The sequence below is a fragment of the Rhincodon typus genome, chromosome 9 (assembly GCF_021869965.1).
Source record: "Rhincodon typus isolate 14 chromosome 9, sRhiTyp1.1, whole genome shotgun sequence".
Lineage (NCBI taxonomy): Eukaryota > Metazoa > Chordata > Chondrichthyes > Orectolobiformes > Rhincodontidae > Rhincodon > Rhincodon typus.
The window spans coordinates 88,722,425-88,741,950 of NC_063340.1; the positions used below are offsets into that span (position 1 = coordinate 88,722,425).

At 39.5% G+C, this 19,526-nt stretch overlaps 1 protein-coding gene across 2 annotated transcripts in view; it reads right to left on the minus strand.

Moving 5' to 3' along the window:
• Window positions 1-5,292: 5,292 nt before the first annotated feature.
• Window positions 5,293-19,526, minus strand: part of LOC109917925 (regulator of G protein signaling 17) — an 88,397-nt gene continuing 74,163 nt past the window's right edge. Inside the window, exons 1-3 of one of the 2 annotated variants that reach the window (XM_048601072.1) lie at window positions 11,815-11,925; window positions 8,934-9,171; window positions 5,293-7,085 (exon numbers count right to left, since the gene is read on the minus strand). In XM_048601072.1, coding sequence (XP_048457029.1) covers window positions 6,867-7,085; window positions 8,934-9,171; window positions 11,815-11,861 — 504 coding nt within the window. In that variant the 5' untranslated portion in view covers window positions 11,862-11,925 and the 3' untranslated portion in view covers window positions 5,293-6,866. Of the gene's footprint in view, window positions 7,086-8,933; window positions 9,172-11,814; window positions 11,926-19,526 lie in introns of those variants that run through there. The other variant, XM_020517818.2, reaches the window with a different exon arrangement.

Below are 19,526 nucleotides of genomic sequence, written 5' to 3' on the forward strand. Positions count from 1 at the left end.
GACCCGAAACGTTAACTCTATTTTCTCCTCCACAGATGCTGCCAGACCTGCTGAGCTTTTCCAGCAACTTTGTTTTTGTTCAATTATGTTCAACCTGTCAACCCTTTGAAACATGGTGAGTTATTTAAATAGGAGCAGAGATCTGCATTTAATAAATTGTCAGTCACATTTTCTATAACAGTAGATCAATCATTTTCCCCTTTAAGACACAATAATATTTCAACGAAGGTTTCATTCAAACATATATTTTAATGCTCTCTCCTATATGTGTGTAAATAACATGGTGTATGAAAATCATTACTTCTAAATCTCACAATCACAATAGCAGAAATATAGTATTAACCTTGAGAGATCTGAGTCATCAGCCTCTTTTATTGTAAACTCTAAACATTTCTTTAATAGTGTCTGTACGGCTCCTTAAATTGTACAACATCAGGTATCACCACAGCAACACATCTTTGCATAGGGAAATGAGAAATAGCCCTTTTAACATTGTGTTTCCTGAATTCCTTTGAGGAGTTAGAAAAAATGCTACAAAAAGTGGCATGCTACCTTATTCTCTTAAAGTGAATTCAGTGACACAAACTGTGATTTCATGTTTTTATCCCTATATATAGTTTACATTTACAATTTAAATATATACAAGAGTTGTCATTGCTAATTAAAGTGTATGATTCTGTTCAAAAAAAGCAGATCTAACAGAGAGAGGGCAGAAAAATGGTCAGGTTAAATGTAGGTAAAACAAGGCAGTGGCAAACAATTTTGTGAAGGATCAAAGAAATCTCAGTGAATTCCTATTTATATAAAAATAAGAACAGAATTGTTTCAGCTTGAGATTCCCAGAGTCAACTTTATCCTGTCAAACTATCTATACAATTTTTTTATTTTTCTGTTTTCCTTGTTAGCAGATCGGGAGTTAAGAAGTTGCTTTCAAGAACCTTTTCTGGCTAAGACAACACAGCATGGAGCTGGAGGACACAGCAAGCCAGGCAGCATCAGGGGAGCAGGAAAGTTGACGTTTCGGATCAGGACACTTTTTCAGAAAATTGGCTAACTCCATTTACTGTCACATTTCCATGTTCTCCACATGATCAGGGGAGTTATTAAATGCCCCTCCCCTCCTGCCAGGTAAAAATGTGTGAAGATTTCTCTCGGCCCCTTTCCCCATGGCTGGCAATTTTATTTACTGGGACCAAGCATGTCATGAGCCCCCAGCATTTGAATTGCCAAGGACTTGAACTACTAGCGTTATGGGAGCTCAGTGTGGGATGGGTTCTGCTATTCTCCTCAACTCAGCCACACCTGGATTTTGCACTGGCTTACATCTCATTTCCAGACTCTTTGCTCCTAGATTACTCCTTGTTGCCCAGGCTCTCTGATTTCTTTATGAATTCAATAGTGTCAGTAGTGACAATGAGAGATACTTTCCTCTTTAAGAAACCGTTATTGCCAGTACTAATCCTGCATTCTTACCTTCCTCTTTTCAGAGCCCACTGGTGATAAAGTTGATGCTGAGATCTACATCCCTCTTCAGGAATACCCACAGCAAGCAGAGATGGCACAGTGTTATCTTCCCCTTTTAATGAATCATTGCTAATCTTTCATTCAATGTCAAATTAAACCCAACCAATCCCTTGGAGAAAAACAAAGCATTTTGTATTTTTAAACTGTGCAGATGTTAATGACAGCTCAAATGACTTTGGGGAATTTATCCACCAACAGTCTTGCTTTATTTCCTATTTCCTATTATTTTAAAAGCAATAATTTATTTTAAATTAATGAACATTCTAAGTTACTTATCACCAATATTGCATGTTTTCATAAAGCTTTGGACTGGCATGGACTTTGACTCTTTCAATCTCACTCTCTCAGAAGACGTTGCTGTGTAGGTTTGCACAGTCTCTGTTGTACAAAACTGACAATTTTTTTAGAGGGCATGCAAAATGAGACGGCACTGTCCGTAAACAAAGGAGGGCTTATTGCCAATCCCTTCCCCTCCCCAACTACATTTGCTTTACCCACCTCACTTTCATTAGCAATGTCTACATCAGGAAGTTCAGCAGGAGTAGCCCAATAAACAAGCTTCAGAGGAAACAAATCCAACAAAGCAGTGAGGGGGCCTTAAATTAAAATTTGAGAAGTTGCCTATCAACTATGACCTGGCCCTTCCTCCTACAAACCACCTCTGACCTCGAGGTCACCACAACCTCAGCCCTTGTACCAATTCTTTTGAAGATTCCTGAGGTCTTTCATTACTAAATCAAAAATAAATATCTGTTAAGATCATAATTATATATTTTTATTTTAAATATATTTTTCTTTCTATATATTATTTATTGTAAATACTTGTGGATTAAAAATGTTTGGATTGTCTTTATAAATATTAGTTTATAAGTAACCCAATACTTTATAAGTAAGGGACAATAGGGGAATTGTGTGAGACCAAATGTTCAAGATTCAAATGATCTCAGAAGCTGCTGAAGAGGATTTAAAAATGAGACAAAGCGGAGCTCCTGTGTATGGATATGTTTTGTTTTTAGAAAAAGGAAGAGGTGGAAAATAATTTCGATTCATACAGAATTGTGATGAGTGTTCTACCCAGCATTTCAGTAACAGCTGAAGGAGATGCAGCTTCAAGGAACAATAAGAACAGGTGAATGTTTCAGTGGGAGTGAATTGACTAAAGGTCTTCCATTCCCAAAGGATTATTTGCCCTTTTACTCCAGCTGTCTACTTTCAGCATTTTCCATTGGGTTTCTGGCTGTTTTATTTACTTCTTGTCTTGCAGACATGATTTCCTCTGTTCTATTTGTTTTGCTCTGCTACCATGGAGTCAGTTGGTGGTACAGAACTTGAGCATTACTGAAAAATGGCACTTTCTGTTGAAACATTTTATTTTGAACTTGTAATTTGCAAGAAATTTGTAATTTGTAATTTGTAAGGAGAACCCAACATTTATACTGTGCAAGGAGAGATTTCTGATTTGTTGGCAAATAGATTCTGTTTGGCAGGGGAATTGGCATGAAGAATGAACCACTTAATGATGACTGATAGTTAACTGTCAAAATTTGTTTAAATTTTAAATCAGGTAGGTTGACTCTGATTAGTCAAGGCATTGTGTTGTGAAATGAACGTACAAATGGCCATCACTATTCTATTGAGTTTAAATAGGAGTAATATGTGTGTAATGTGTTATTTATATGTGCAAAAATTAATATATGTCATCTCCAATACACGCAAGTGTGCCATACTGCAAGCCTGTCTTGACACTCGTAAATTGCTTGTCAGGATAATTCTTTGCACACTCAGAATTATCCAGCAGCTGCCATCCAATTTCAGAATCATACCTAATGTGGAACACTGTATCATATGGTTTGCTAGCACAGACTGGTTGGGTACGTTCAGGATACATGTTGATTTCCCCTACATGATATTCTTACAAATTGCCCTGATGCAGGCAACACAAAACATTTTGACAAAATGTGTCTTTTTTCAGCAATACCCTAAAGTGTTCCCATGTCATCCAGCTCTGTTGCAGAATATACATTCTGCTGACTACTCCCACTCACTCTAATATTCTCCTTAGTATTTGATATTTAAAATTCAAAATAAATACAAAATAGTTTAATTTTCCTTTGGTCGTACAGTGTTGTGATCAGTTTAAGTAAAACTCCTTGACAGCTATTTTAATGCAAGTGGGTAACTCTATGCATTTTTAGAGTGGTTAAATATAGTTTAAAAATGATGCACAAAAAGGTATTAATCACTGTCTTTTTTTGACAACGTTAATTTTTGCTGTGCCTGATCTTATTGAAAACAGCAAGTGTTGATTAGGACATTCGATGAATGGTCTTGCAGTAGCAGTCGTGGAGAGTACATAATGATAGTAAATTAATTTGTTGGGGAGGAAGAAAGATTTTTTTTGTCCCTTCCCTGTGATCGGGTTTATTTTAGCGCATTGAACAGAGGGAACCTTCCAACACGTCCTCTAAACATAGTTTCCCATTGTCTAAACTTGCTCATTTCTTCTTGTCTCGTCAAAACGTCCCATGAGTTCACAATATTGATGATAAAAATTAAGTGTTTTTTAAGTGAAGACATCAACAATTGTAATGTTAAACTCTTCATGGAACCCTTTTCGTCAGTGATTGCACAAAGTCGCTTTCTCCAAAATATTCCCTTACTCTCATCTTTTATGCTTTGAAAGGTTTAGGTCTGATGTACATATCAGGTGTTTTCTAGACTTATTTTTAATGTCTGCTTTCTCCTATCACTTTGCTCTCCCACCCTGCTCAATTGGAAGGGGAGTAGGATAGTGGTGGTCTCCCATTGGAGCAGTTTTTCTAACAGCAGAACTGTCTTGGTATCTTGTCTAAGCATCCAATTACACTTTGTGTGTGACCTTTGTCTATGAAGATCAATTGGGCTATTAAATAGGACAGAAGCTGGGCTCAGAATGACCAGGACAGAGTTTGACCACACCCTCTGCTGATAGACACACACACTTCCAAACAGCACCACTGGATACTGATCATAGAGGGTAGTGGAGCAGACCCTAATTGAGTTTGCCCAGCTTGCTGGAGCTCCAAATAGAAGAGTGAATCAACACTGACCACCCAGACTGGAATTTGCTTCTCCTCTGTCAAGAGCTAAAATCTAATCCAGGACAAACTATTTATTTTTAATTGCTAATGTTATGTCATAATTTAAGTTGTTTCAGACATGTCAACCAAAGTCATATCACACGTCGGTTTATGTAGGTATAATGTAGTTCATACACAATAAACTCAAACTGAATCCTTAAACAGATCTCCTTTGTAAAATAAAACAATCATTCTTGGGAACACAGTTGAGTTTGTATTTATACTTCATTCCTTGTTAATACTCAAATATCTAGTGTAGAATTGGAATGACGTAGACTAGTTCAAATGGGGGGCATTTGGTAAATTTCCCCACTCATCAATGATCAGTTGGACTTGTTTTCTCTTACAAAATATATGTCAAACTGATAGCTTTGGGAGATTTGCTGAATTAAATTTCACGAGTTCCAGGTTCAAATTTGCAACCTCCACATAAGGCAAGCCTTCCCAGTCTGTTAACACTGGACCACAGGACAAGACCAAATGAGGAGATTCCTTCTGAGAGAGCATCACGGGTGCTATTTTAACTAGAAAACTCATATCTGCCCTATCTGCCCAAAGACATAAAATATACATTTACGAACTTTTTTTTAATAACAAAGTGTTAAAATTACATACAGATTTTAAGAAATGAACAAGCAAAAAACACAGTTTAACCTAGAAACCTCTGCTGGCAATTTAATACATCACCTTGTGACATCTCTCAGCAACCCATTTTAAATACGGGCAGGATTTTAATGCAGCACATATCCTGAGCAGAATGGTGTAGACTGGGCAAATTTCCACTTCCAATTATGCTACATTGCTCGCTATAAATCACTGAAGTTGCACAGTGTAGCTTATTCCACCTCCTCTGCCCTCACTACATCTTGCTGTGGACATGGCCCCACTTTATCAGGAGAATCTGCTTTGGGTTTGGAGACCCCTGCTGTAGTTTCTGAGGACCTTAAGCCATGAGTTTCACCCTGCCTACACCTGTCAGCTGCCACAAGCAAAGTCACGATTCACACTGAAACAAACCAGATTTCAGGCTGTTTTAAGATGATAGATAAAGTTAAATCAGAGAGATGCAAACATTCACTGACCACAGAAAAAAAGATAACAGAGATCCCCGAGCTTTTATTCACACACGCTCACACACACACATTAAATAATTGCAGTCTCTATCAAGATAAATAAATATGTTCCTGTATCTCTCAAAATGATCAGAATTACTGACACTGGTAACTTGCAACCCCTTCCCCCTAAAAAATTGTGCCTTTTAATTTTTTGTGCTTATTACATTTCATAAAATCCTGCTGCCAGTATCCTGCCATGAAGAAAGAAAGACTAGCATTTCTAAACTTGCTTACAGCTACCTCAGGAGGCCCCAGTGCTCTTTGAAGAACAGTGTCACACTGCTGCATGTTCTGCACTCTGATCAGGCAAATGTTCCTTGGGAGCACTTGAAGCCCCTGTCCCTCCAAACCTCTCCAAGGTAGTGTTTGCTCTCTCTGATCAATGTTTGGGGATGCTGCAGGCAGCTGGTTACCTACTCTACTAGTGACCAACTTGGTATGTTGCTGCTACAGGGAACAAAAATCAAACCTTGGCAAATAACAAAACATCTTTTCTTAAAAAAAAAACAAACATTCTTGGCTTTTGTCTTTGTGTTTGTAACTGAGGCAGTGAGCAAAACCTTTATTCCGATGATTTTATATGTATATACTTTCTTTAAAGGTGAACTTGATATTCAGTTAGTCACCACAGCCTGAGTAAAGCTAAACAGGGATCTCCAGCAAGCAAGCTATAGAGCTTTACACTGCTTTAATCATTATTATTTCCACACATGTGTGTGTGTGTGTGTGTGTGTGTGTGTGTGAGTGTGTGTGTGTGAGAGTGTTGGAGTGTGTACACAAGTGGATAGTGTCTTAATACAAGGTGTCAGCACCTGTAGGTGCAAATGTTTGAGAATGTATACATGTATGCAGGAATGAATGTGCTTTCATGAATGCACAAAGGTATGTTTGTGAATGTATGCATAGGTCCATGTGTGTATAACTGTGTATACTTGCTCTCATGTTAATGTGACTATGTAGATGTACACATGTAATGATTGTATCTGTATGTTCCAAATAGCATCTTGTTAGCATGTATGTGATAGAAGTTGTGCAAATATAGGAGTGTGCTATACAAATGTAAGTGTGCAACTGTTTCCAAATTCCACTGTTCCATTTCCTTGTGCTTTCAGGAGGTCCGAGCTTTGCTTTCAGCACTGGGGCTGGTGTCAGGGGATGTCTTAGGCCTTTCAATGAGTGACTTGTATATCTCAGAGTTCAAGAACCTGGGGAAGGAGTCCCTGTGCATTAGGCTGTATATCTGTAGCTGGGCATCCTCAAACATAAGAGGGCATGGATTCAGCAAGTTCCTGTTGACTATTTCTCGCACACGAGAGTCAAGACTCACCTGCAAACAGCACAAAGAAAGAATAACTGTAGTGCATTATCAATTGTTACACACTCTCACTCGAGGCTATTCAGCAAATACCTAACACGAGCTTGATTTAGATCCATTCAAGGCCATACTCATTACTGTGCCTCCCTTAATGACCACAGATGGATGATATGTAAGTTCAAAGTAGACACCGACTTTGCCATCACTACACTCTCTCGTCCTGAAACAGGCCTGGTTCAATGGTTAACCTCATAAGTGGTCATCAAAGGACACTGTTGCAAATGGTCAATGCTGTTTACTGTTAGTGATATTAATGGGCATTGATGTAAATTGTCAATGACGTTGTTATTCAATATTATCAAACTGTCACCACAGGCAATAGTGCAAGGTACATGGTGCCATTGGTCACTACTGTCAGTGGTCAGTACTATACAAGGTTCAATGATCATCATATAGGTAACGATTAGGAGCAGCTCATGGTGTGAATGGCTTGTACCATGAATACCCACGAATAAGCTTTATGAAAGTCCTTTGCAATGAAAATTAGTGGTAAGTTTAATAGTCCATTCCATTAGTGGTCAGTATTATAAATAGTCTTGATCAGAATGAACGGCAATTGCTGAAAACGGTCAGTTTAATAAATGACCAGTCATCAACATAATGGTCAATGCTGAGATAGTAGATGGTAAATCTTATGAATGGCCAATGCTAATGGTTAGTATTAGGAATGGCTGGTGGAATCATTAATGAACATATTAATGATAAATTCTGCCAATGCTCAAAACTGTCATCTACCAACTTAGAATGCATCCTCACAGCAGTTCTATCGCTTGACCACAACAACTGCTGCTACTGAAGGGAACAAGTTTCATTGGCCTCAATGTGTTTAATCTCTGGTTTGCTAAAATATCAAAGTTCATGAATGTACTTAAGAAGTAAAAGTTAAAGTAAAATACTGTATAACAAATAGGCCATTGTTAGGATTGATAGGAACAATTCCTGAGTGAGTGGTTCTTGGCCATTGACAGTCACAAGCGCAACTGCAAAGTGAGTAATTATTGGTCACAATTATTATTGTTAAATTATTCACATTTGTACAGCTGACAATATTCCTTATTAACAAAAAAAAGCACAAGGAACTGTGGATGCTGGAGATCTGAAACAAAATGAGAAATTGCTGGAGAAACTAAGCAGAACTGGCAGCGTCTGTAGGGAGGAAGCAGTGTTAATGTTTTGGGTCCAGTGACCCTTCTTCACAATTGTGAATGTTTTGAAGAAGGGTCACTGGACTCCAAACATTAACTCTGCTCTCTTCCCACAGAAGAGGCCAGACCTGATGAGTTTTTCAGCATAATTTTTGTTTTTGTTACTTTGTACCAGTGCTGGCAGAAAATAGCCATTCTCATCAATGACAGTAGTATTAATCAAGAATACTAAACATTAGCAGCACTAATTATTACTGTATAATCATTGGCAACACAACTACAATTTAATTCTTTGCAATACTCATTTTTAATTGTAATCACATGGTACAAATAGATCAAAATCAAATGATCAATAATCAGTTCTGGGTAATTATAGTACTCACCAATAATCAACTATTACTCATATTTCTTATTGACATAACTAATTATAGAAAATATTAATTCATAAACACTGTATAACTCAATAACAGTATGAATTAGCATGAGTAATTATTAATAGTATTAATCTTTGATGGTAATTATCATTGACAACACTTACCTGTACTCACCTTCTCCTTTTAAAATATAACCTGTACCAAAAGGAAAAGAAAAAGCACAACCACTAATGTTATCTAGGTGCATTAGTCTTGTGTTTGCCTGTCAGAAATTTTCTCACCTCTCTTGGAGACAGAATTGAAATGTAGTCTTCATATATTGTCCTTGCTCTTTCTGCAACTACCTTTGAATTCTTTTCCTTTTTGAAGTCTTCACATGCCAGCCAAAAGAGCATGTTCTCCTCGCTGTACTCTGTCCTCAGGAACTCACGGAAAATGTTCCTGCCCGCTTCAGTCCTCATCACCTTGTCAAAACCCTGTGTCCAGGATGTGATCTCCTCCAGTGATGGCAGAGGATTGCTAGTTAATGAAAGGAAACAAATGGTTTGGTAAAGCAATCAACTCACACTAAAATTTCCCAGTTTCAGCGGAGAACTTAAAACATTAACTTCTTTAAACTGTTCAATTTTACAGCACATAAAGGGGCCATTTGGTCCAGCATGTCTGTTCTGGCTCTTTGATAGAACAATCCAACACTCTCCACACATCCCTGTATCTTCCTGTAGAAAATAGTACCCCAGTTGGCCCTTAAGAGAGCAATGATCTCTACCTTGAACACAGTTGAAACAAAATGTATTGTACTCCCTCTACACAACAATCTGGTAAAAAGTCACATTTTATTAAAGTTGATCCCTCATCACTGGGGTTGGAGATGTCTTTCACCTTCATTGCCAAGACCATTTCTTATTTTTCAAATCTCAGTTAAATCATTTCTTAACATTGTATGTCTGAATGGGACAGTCCCAAGCTCCGAAGTCTCTCCTGCAAACTATTGCTTCCTATCATTAACATCATACCAATGAATCTTTGCCGTTTTTTCTCTATGGTTTTCTACACTGGGTCCTTAAAACAGTACACAGTGCCCTACTTGTTTCATAACTAATAAGTATTTCTTTGCTATCATGTGTTTTGTCTCTGTTTATGACACCAAATGTTCTGTTGACTCTTAAAAATAATTTCTCCGCTTGCACTAGAAACCATAGGGAGTTTTGCATCTGCACCCTTAGGCCTCTCTGTTCAGCTCCCCTTGTGGTGACTTCCCATTGAGTACACACACACACATTTCTTGTTTTTCTTCCCAAAGTGCATTACCTCACACATGCATTTTCCATCTTCCTTCCAATCCTGCTAACCTGTTTAGATCTCCCAAAGGTCTTTCACAAACCTCGTGGCTGTTTGTCCAACCTGTTAGCTTACTGTTGTCAACAAATTGAGATTGCGCTCCCTCAGCTCAAGTCCTGATCTTCTAAGATACAGAGAACAAATGTATGGGCCTCTAGGGTCTAAGCGACACTTATTTACTTTAATTCTTTATCTCTGGTCCACTGGCTAATTTTCAACCAAAGCTGTCACCATCTTATGCTCGCTCAGAACCTTTAGGTGAGACACCTTATTGAATGCATTAGAAAAATCCATATTCACAACACCTAATGTACCCCTTTATCTCTTCAGTTCTGCGACAGCTTTTGAAAGTATGTATCAAACACTGACAAAAGCAAAATACTGCAGATGCTGGAACTCTGCATAAAAATCAAGAAAATGCTAGTAAATCTGGCAGAATCTATGGAGACAGGAACAGGACTAATATTTTAGGTTTGTAACCAACTGATAAAAGGTGCAATGAAAGGATATAGACTTGAAACATTAACTCTGTTTCTCTCTTAGGCCTGCTGAGTGTTTCCAGACTTTCTGTTTTATTTGTCAAACACAGTTTGCATTTCACAAGTCCGTGTTGACTGTCCTTAATTAACCCTTACCTCATGTACCTGATTTCGCATTACAGATTCCAAGGTTTTGTTCACAATTTGACATCAGGTTAATTGGTGTATTGTTACTGCTTTATCCAGCACTCCCTACTTGAACACTATTATTTCAATTTGTGAGAAGAGAGCTTGTTCTGACGCACATCATCATGATCAAAGATTTCTGTATTCAGCACAAAATCAGACATAAGCTTTTCATAAGCCGTTTATAATTTCACTACAAATACAAAATAGAACATGTCTCTCTCTGATATTTATATACAACATAAGCACTCATTTTGTCACCCATGGTTGAGATTTAGAAGGCAGAAAATCTAGTAAGTGACACTACCAGGTCACACATCCTGGGTGGGCTTGCCATTGACTAGGTACTTCACTTGAATCTGCCTCAACATCACCTCGATAACAACAGCAGGTGGAGGATGAGTACTCAAGCAGATCCCCTTCTGACCATTCAAAGCCATGTACAAAATGTCAAACTTAAAATTAAAAATAAATGCCCTCCACTTGCCTGGACAGATACTGCCACAGAAACACTTGAGAAGCTCAATACTATCCAAGACACATCAGATCTTTTGGTCAGTGCCTCTGGACACTGTATGCACTCTTTTCACTGAAGGCTGCAGTATACATCATAAGAATTACACATCATTCTGAATTCAGCATACATGGTCATTCCCTTATCATCATTGGGTAATCATCCGAGAGAGTCTCACCTACCACCACAGAGGGAGCAGCACTATCACAGGGCAGCAGAAATTCATAGAGAAAGTCCACTATCACCTTCTCAGGATAACCATAGAGGAGGGATAAACTCCCATCTGGCCCACGCCTAAACAAGGAATGACAAAAAGACTCCACACTGAAATAATGTGGCAGGTTGTTTCAGTGGACAAATCAGTATTCCTTCCCTTTCAGTTCTGTAGGATCAATTCTGCAGCCCACTTGCCAGCTGAGACAGTTGGGGTTTGCTGTAACCCTCTCCACAGTTAGATACAGTTTGCCAAAGGCTGACATCTACACAACAGCCAGCGCAAGCCTTCCGGCACATGATAAATGACAGCTTGAACTGATAACTGCGTGATTTATAACAGGTATTAATAGCTGAGTGTTTAGAAAACAAGACACAAGATGTTAAAGCAGCAACAGGATTTAGCATTTGGGTACATGTGACTTTTACCTGTTGACATCCTCTGTTTGCTTCTTTGTATTGCTGTTGCTCTGCATTCTCTCTCAGTTCTGGTAAAGGATTACCAGTTGAAACCTGAACCTGTCTCTGTTTCCTTCAGGCACTGACAGATTTGCTCTAATCTCAGTTCCTTTTCCCCTTTTATATTACCGCTGTTGCCATTGCAGTGGGACTGCTGTGATTGGTCAGATGGGCTCGCCTGTTTGTTGAGTCACATGCTTGTTTGTGTAATATGTCGGTGGAAAAATGAAAAAAGATGATGGGAGGTGCTCATGCACAAAACACAAACAAGTCTGTAAACAGGCACATAGCTTCACTATTCAACAACACTGCCACTGTTAGCAGCACAATTTCCCCAAAGGGGAACTAATTTCAACTTACACAAACACACAGGAAAGTGGAAAAAGTTGAAGATCTCATCTGCCAAAGAGTACACAGGAGACATTCCCACATTGAAATAAGATTGGTTTTAATAGATGCTCAGTCATTTCACCATGCTTATTTTAAAAAAAACCCTCCAAGATTCAATCTTCCTCAAAGTGTAGGGGTGTATTGGGATGGTTTTCAGGAGCAATACATTGAGGAACTCCCAACTAGTGATCAGGACATCCTAGGCTGGGTACTGTGTAATAAGAAAAGAATAATTGGCAATCTCATTCTGTGAGGTCCCTTGGGGATGAGCAATCATAATATGATAGAATTCTTTCTCAAGATAGAGAGTGAGGTTTTATTTATTCATTCATTTATGAGATGTGGGTGTCGCTGGCTGTTCAGCATTAATTGCCCATCCCTGGTTGCTCTTGAGAAGGTGGTGGTGAGCTGCCTTCTTGAACCGCTCCATCCTGTGGGTTGACCCACAATGCCACTAGGGAGGGAATTCCAGGATTTTGACCCAAGGTTGTTGATTCTAAGACTGGGGTCCAGAATCTAAATAGAGGAACTTAACAATGATATGAAGCTCAAGTTGGCTATGGTAAATTGGGGATGTTACTTCAAGGGATGACAATGGAAAGGCAATGACAAACATTCAATGAGCACATGGGCAAACTGCAAGGATTGTTCATTCCTGTCTGTCACAAAAGTAAAATGGGAAAGGTGACCAAACCATGACATACAAGGGAAATTGTAAATAGTATTAGATCTAATGAAAAGACAAACAAATTGGCCAGAAAAGAAAACAACAATGCTGGGCAGTGAAAGCTGTTTAGGATGGAGCAAAGCAAGACAAAGGGATTGATTAAAAAAGTGAAAATAGAGTACAACAGTAGGTTTGTAGGGTATATTAACAATGGTAGCAGTTTCTAGAGGTAAGTGAAGAGAAAAAGATTGGTGAAGATAAATGTTGATTCCTAACAATCAGAAACAGTGGAATTTATAATGAGGAACAAAGAAATGTCTGACCAACTAAATGTATACATTGATTTTGTGTTTACAAAGGAAGACACAAATAAGGTACCAGGAAGTTTGGGGAACACAAGGTTTAGTGAGAGGGAAGAATGAAAAGAAATCACGATTAATAGCAAAATTGTATTGGGGTAATTGATGGGACTGAAAGCTGATGAACTCCCACTCTTAAGGAAGTGGCACGAGAAACAATGGATGTATTGGTAGTGATTTTGCAAAATATAATCATAAGAATCCCTACAGTCTGGAAAGAGGCCATTTGGCCCATCAAGTCTGCAATGATCCTCCAACCAGCATTCTACCCAAACCCAACTCCCTGCCCCCACCCTGCCCCCATAACTCCACATTTACGATGTCTAATATGCCTAACCTGCACATCCCTGAACACTACAGGGCAATTTAACATGGCCAATCCACCCAACCGATACTTCTTTGGACTGTGGGAGGAAACCGGAGCACCCAGCAGAAACCCATGCAGACAAGAGGAGGATATGAAAACTCCATACAGAAAATCACCCAAAGCTGGAATCAAATCCAAGACTCTGGCGTTGTGAGGCAGCAGTGCTAACCACTGAGCCACTGCACAGTTTTGGTCTCCTTACTGAGGAAGGATGTTCTTGGTATGGAGCGAGTACATCAAAGGTTTACCAAATTCATTCTTGGGGTAGCAGCAAAGATGCATAAAGAGAGATTGGTTTAGTTAGGGCTATATTTATTGGAGTTCAGAAGAATGATGGGGATCTTATAGAAACCTATAAAATTTTAACAGGATGAGACAGGGTAGATGCAGGAAGGATGTTCCTGATTACGGCGGAGTCCAGAACTGGGGCGTCACAGTCTAAGGATACAGAGTAAATCATTTAGGACTGAAATGAGAATAAATTTCTTCAGCCAGAGAGTAATAAGCCTACGGAATTCGCTACCACAGAAAGCAGTTGAGGCCAAAACTTGTGTGACTTCAAGAAGAATTTTGTAAAGTAATTACAGCGAGAGTGATCCAAGAATTTGGGGGGAAAGTGGAAGCAAACTATTGAGTTGGATGACCAGCCATGATTATATTAAATGGCAAAGCACATTCGAAGGGCTGAATGGCCTACTCCTGCCCCTATTTTCTATGTTTCTACAGAGGGCTGGGCTTTTCTCTTGCCATTCCTAGAAAGTAACTGAGGTGGGATGAGGTGGGACTGGAGGGAAGGCGTGGGGCGGTGAAAACTATGCACTATGGTACACTAGGTAATATAATTGTGTAGGGCAGACTGATTTGTATTAAAGCACTCTTCTTGGTAGCACAGCACTTCTCTAAGTCAGAGGTTGTGGATTCAAGTCTCACTTCACAGACATGATCACAAAATGCACCAGACACAGAAATTGCTGGAGAAACTGAGCAGATCTGGCAGCACCTGTGGAGAGAGAAACAGAGCTAATGTTTAGAGTCCAATATGATTCTTCTCCAAAACTGAAGGGTGTTGAGCTTCTTTATGTTTGTTTCAGATTTCCAGCATTCTAAGTATTCTGCTTTTATTTGAGCACAAAGTGCCTGCTGATGCTCGTGTGCCATGCTGGGGGGGACGTTTGGCACCGTCGAATGGCATATTTTAGATAGAGTCATAGGGTCATACGACATGGAAACAGACCCTTCAGTCCAACTAGTCCATGCTGACCACGTTCCCAAATGAAACGAGTCCCACATGCCTGCATTTGGTCCATATCCCTCCAAACCTTTCCTGTTCATGTACTTATCCAAATGTCTTTTAAATGTTGTAACTGTACCTGAATCCACCACTTTCTCTGGCGGTTCCTTCCACACATGAACCACTCTCTGTGTAAAAAAACTGCCCCTCGTCCTTTTTAAATCTTTCTTGTCTCACCTTAAAAATATGCCTCCTAATTATGAATTCCCCCACTCTAGGGAAAAGACCCTTGCTATTTACCTTACCTGTGCCACTAATGATTTTATAAACCTTTATAAGGTCACCCTCAACCTCCTACACTCCAGTGAAAGAAGTCCCAGGATATCCAGCCTATTTTTATAATTCATACTCTCTATTCCAGGCAGCATCCTGGTAAATCGTTTCTGAACCTTCTCCAATTTAATAGTATTCTTTCTATAACATGGTGACCAGAACTGCACACAGTATTCCAGAAGAGGCCTCACCAACATCTTGCACAACCTCAATACGATGTCCCAACTCCTATACTCAAAGGATTGAACAATGAAGGCAAGCATGCTAAATATGCCTTCTTAACCATCCTGTCTACCTGTGCAGCTTTTTGAATGAGATGCAACTGGGTTTTTAAATGCCACGTTAACTTCATAATTACTGCTAGACACCTTCAGTGGTCGTGAAATGATATTTGCGAAATGTTAATTTTTCCTGTGATATGAATGTTATACATTTAATTTTTTGAAAACTTTTTACTGTAGCTTCTTACCTGATTCAATAATAATAATTTAATTTGCTATCTGAAAAATAAATGATTTTAACTTCTTAGTTTGCTATGTGTAAATACTCAAAACTGCATCCATCAGCTAAAGCTTTACATATCTGTCCTACTGTTCTTGGAGCATCAGCAAAGATAACAGCCTTCTTTTATCTCCCTTTCCAGGCCTGTCATAATCTCGATCAATTCTCCCCTCAATGTCCTTTGATTCAAGGAGAACAACTACAGCTTCTCCAAGCTGACTTTGTAGCAAAACCAATTCATCCCTGGAATGCCCTTATTGTATATATTCTCTGCTCTGTCTCAAAGATCTTCACAACCATCTGATAATCAGAACTAACCGGGCACAGTGCTCTAATTGTGGCCTAACTACAGCTTTATAGACATTCAGCATACCTTCCCTGCTTTTGTACTCCTTACTACTCTGAAGCCCAAGATCCCGTGTACTGTGCTAACTGCTATCTCATGGAATCACAGAATTATTAAAGCATAGAAGGAAGTCATTCGGTCTCATGCCTGTACCAGCTCTTCAGATAAGCATCATTACCTAATGCTAACCTCCTGCTGTTTCCTCAGCCTGTTGCACACTATTTGTATCCAAATAATCATTCAACGTCATCTTGAATGCAATGTCCTTCCAAGATCTATGCATATGATCCCTCTGTCCCTGAACACATTTTAAGAACCTTGCTATAAAGTCTATATGGCCTCTCCTATTGCTTTTTGTCAAAATGTATCTCTTAACAGTTCTCCACATTAAATCCTATGAGATGCTTGTCTGCTTGTTCTTTTAGCCTGTCAATGTCGATGTGCAGATAATCATTATCATTTTCACTGTCTATCACACCAGCAAGTTTGGAATCATTGGTATATTTTAAAATCTGACTTTGTATTCCCATATCTGGGTCACATATGTACATAAAAAGTGGTCATTAACACTGACAACGGGGGAACAGCACTGTTCACCATCTTCCACTCTGCAAAGTAACTATTGACCCTGAACTCACCATGCTCTGTCCCCAAGTCATTTTTTATCCTAGTTGAGAATAACCCTCTCATTCCATGTGCCTCTAATTTATAAACCAGCCTTTTATGTGGTACCTTGTTAATGGTTTTAAGATCCAAGGCATTGTTAACAATTTTCCCTTCATCAACTCCCTCTGTTACTTCATCAAAAAATTCAATGAGATTAGTTGAACATAATCTGTCTTTTGCAAGGGGGCTGACTTTCTTTAATTAACCCAAAATCTCCCCAAGAGCCTGTGCTTTCTTTTTCCTGATAATTGTTTCTAAAGCCTTACTGGCCACTGATATTAAACTGACCAGTTTGTAGTTCCCAGGAGTGTCCTTATACACTTTCTTGAATAAGAAGTCACGTTTACAATTCTCTGATTCATGGGCACCCCTTCCTCTGCAGCTAGGGAAGCATGAATAATTAAAGCAAGCTTTTCTGTTATTTCCAACCCCACGTTCTTTATTTGATTTGCTTTTATTATTGTCACATGCACTGAAATACAGTGAAAAGTATTGTACTGTGTGCTAACCAGACAAATCATACCTTAATAAAAACTGAGAAAACTGCAGATGCTGTAAATCAGAAACAAAAACAGAAATTGCTGGAAAAGTTCAGCAGATCTCGCTCATCTGTGGAGAGAAATCCGAGTTAATGTTTCGGGTTGAGTGACCAGTTCCAAGGGACCCTCGACCCGAAACATTAACTCTGTTTTCTCTCCACAAAGCATACCTTACATAAGTACATCAGGGTAATTAAAAGAATGCAGAATATAGTGTTACAGCTACAGAGAAGGTGCAGAGAAAGATCAACTCTAATATATGAGAGGTCCGTTCATAAATCTGATAACAGCGGAGAAGAAGCTTTTCTTAAATCTGTTGGTACGTGTAATCAAACTTTTGCATCTTCTGTCCGATGGAAGAGGGTGGAAGGGAGTATAACCAGGAGTGGGAGGGATCTTTGATTATGTTGGCTGCTTTCCTGAGGTAGCAGCAAGTATAGATGGAGTCAATGGAAGGAAGGCTGGTTTTCGAGATGAACTGGTCTGCGTTCACAACTCTCTGTAATTTCTTCTGGTCTTGCGCAGAGCAGTTGCCATACCAAGCTGTATTGCATTTGGATAGGATGCTTTCTATGATGCATCTATAAAAATTGGTGAGAGTCATTGTGGACATGTGGAATTTCCTTAGCCTTCTGAGGAAATAGAAGCATTGATGTGCTTTCTTGACTGTAGCTTTGACATGGATGGACCAGGACAGATTGATCGTGCTATTTACTCCTAGGAACTTGAATCTCTCGACCACCTCCACCTCAGCACTGATGATACAGACAGAGGCATGTCCTCCTCTCCACTTCCTAAAGTCGATGACCAGCTCCTTCATTTTTCTGATATTGAGGGAGAGGTTGTTGTTTTTTAACATCGTGGCACTAAGCTGCCTGTCTCTTACTGTACTCTGTCTTATCGTTGTTTGAGATTAGACCCACTACGGTAGTGTCATCAGCAAATTTGTAAATAGAGTTAGACCTGAATTCCGCCACACTAACGTGAGTATATAAGGTATACAGTAAGGGGTTGAGTGTGCAGCCTTGCGGGACACTTTTGTTGAGGATTATCATTATTACCTATCCTTACTGATTGCAGTAATAGACTATAAGATAATGAAACTATCTAATCACCACCTCTTGACACTCAATAGTGTTACCATCACTGAATCCCCAACTAGCAACATCCTTGGGGTTACCATTGACGAGAAACTAAACTGAACTCACCAAATAAATACAAGTGGCTATAAGAGCGGGTGACAGGCTTGGAATACTGCAGTGAGTAACTCACCTCCTGACTCCCAAAGCCTGTCCACCATCTACAACGCACAAGTCAGGATGGAATACACCGCACTTGCCTGGATGAGTGCAGCTACAACAACACTTAAGAAGTCCAACACCATCCAGGACAAAGCAGTCACTTGATTGGCATCACATCCACAAACATCCACTCCCTCCACCACTGACACTCAGTAGCAGCAGTGTATACTATCTACAAAATGAACAGCAGAAATTCACCAAAGATCCTAAGACAGCACCTTCTGAACCCATGACCACTTCTATCTAGAAGAACAAGGGCATCAGATACATGGACATCCACCACCTGAAAGTTTCCGTCCAATCTGTCCACCATCTTGACTTTGAAATCTATCACTGTTCCTTCCCCATCAGCCAGTCAGAATCTTGGAATTCCCTCCCAAAGGGTCAACCCTACAGCACGTGGTCTGCAGTGGTTCAAGAAGGCAGCTCACCACCACCTTCTCAAGAACAAGTAGGGCCAGGCAATAAATAATGGCCCAATCAGCAATGCCCGTGAGTAAATTTTAAAAAAAATCTATTTCTACATGCTGGTGCCCAATCCTTTACCGGATTGTAAAATGTGCAAAGGAGCAGGCTCAAGGGACCAAGTGGCCACCTTCTGCTCCTAACTGGTAATTTATATTACATTGAAAGGCAGGGGAGTTCTCCCTGATATCTCTGGCCAGTGTTTAGCCTCAACCAATATCAATCAATGTCCCATCATTTATCTCATTGCTGTTCGTGGGATCTTGCTGTGTGTATATTGTGTGTGGCTACATTTTCTTATATTACATTGGTGATAATACTTCAAAGGCGTGCTATTGGCTTATAGTGGTTTGGGATCTCCCAAGGTCATGAAAGGCATTATGAAAATTGTAAGTCTTCCTTTTTGACTAACCTCAGTGAGGGGTGGCGCTGTTGAGCAATCCCTTCATCACGGCCCACTGTCTGACAGCTGGCTGTAGGTGTGTGTGTGTGTGTGTGTGTGTGTGTGTGTGTGTGT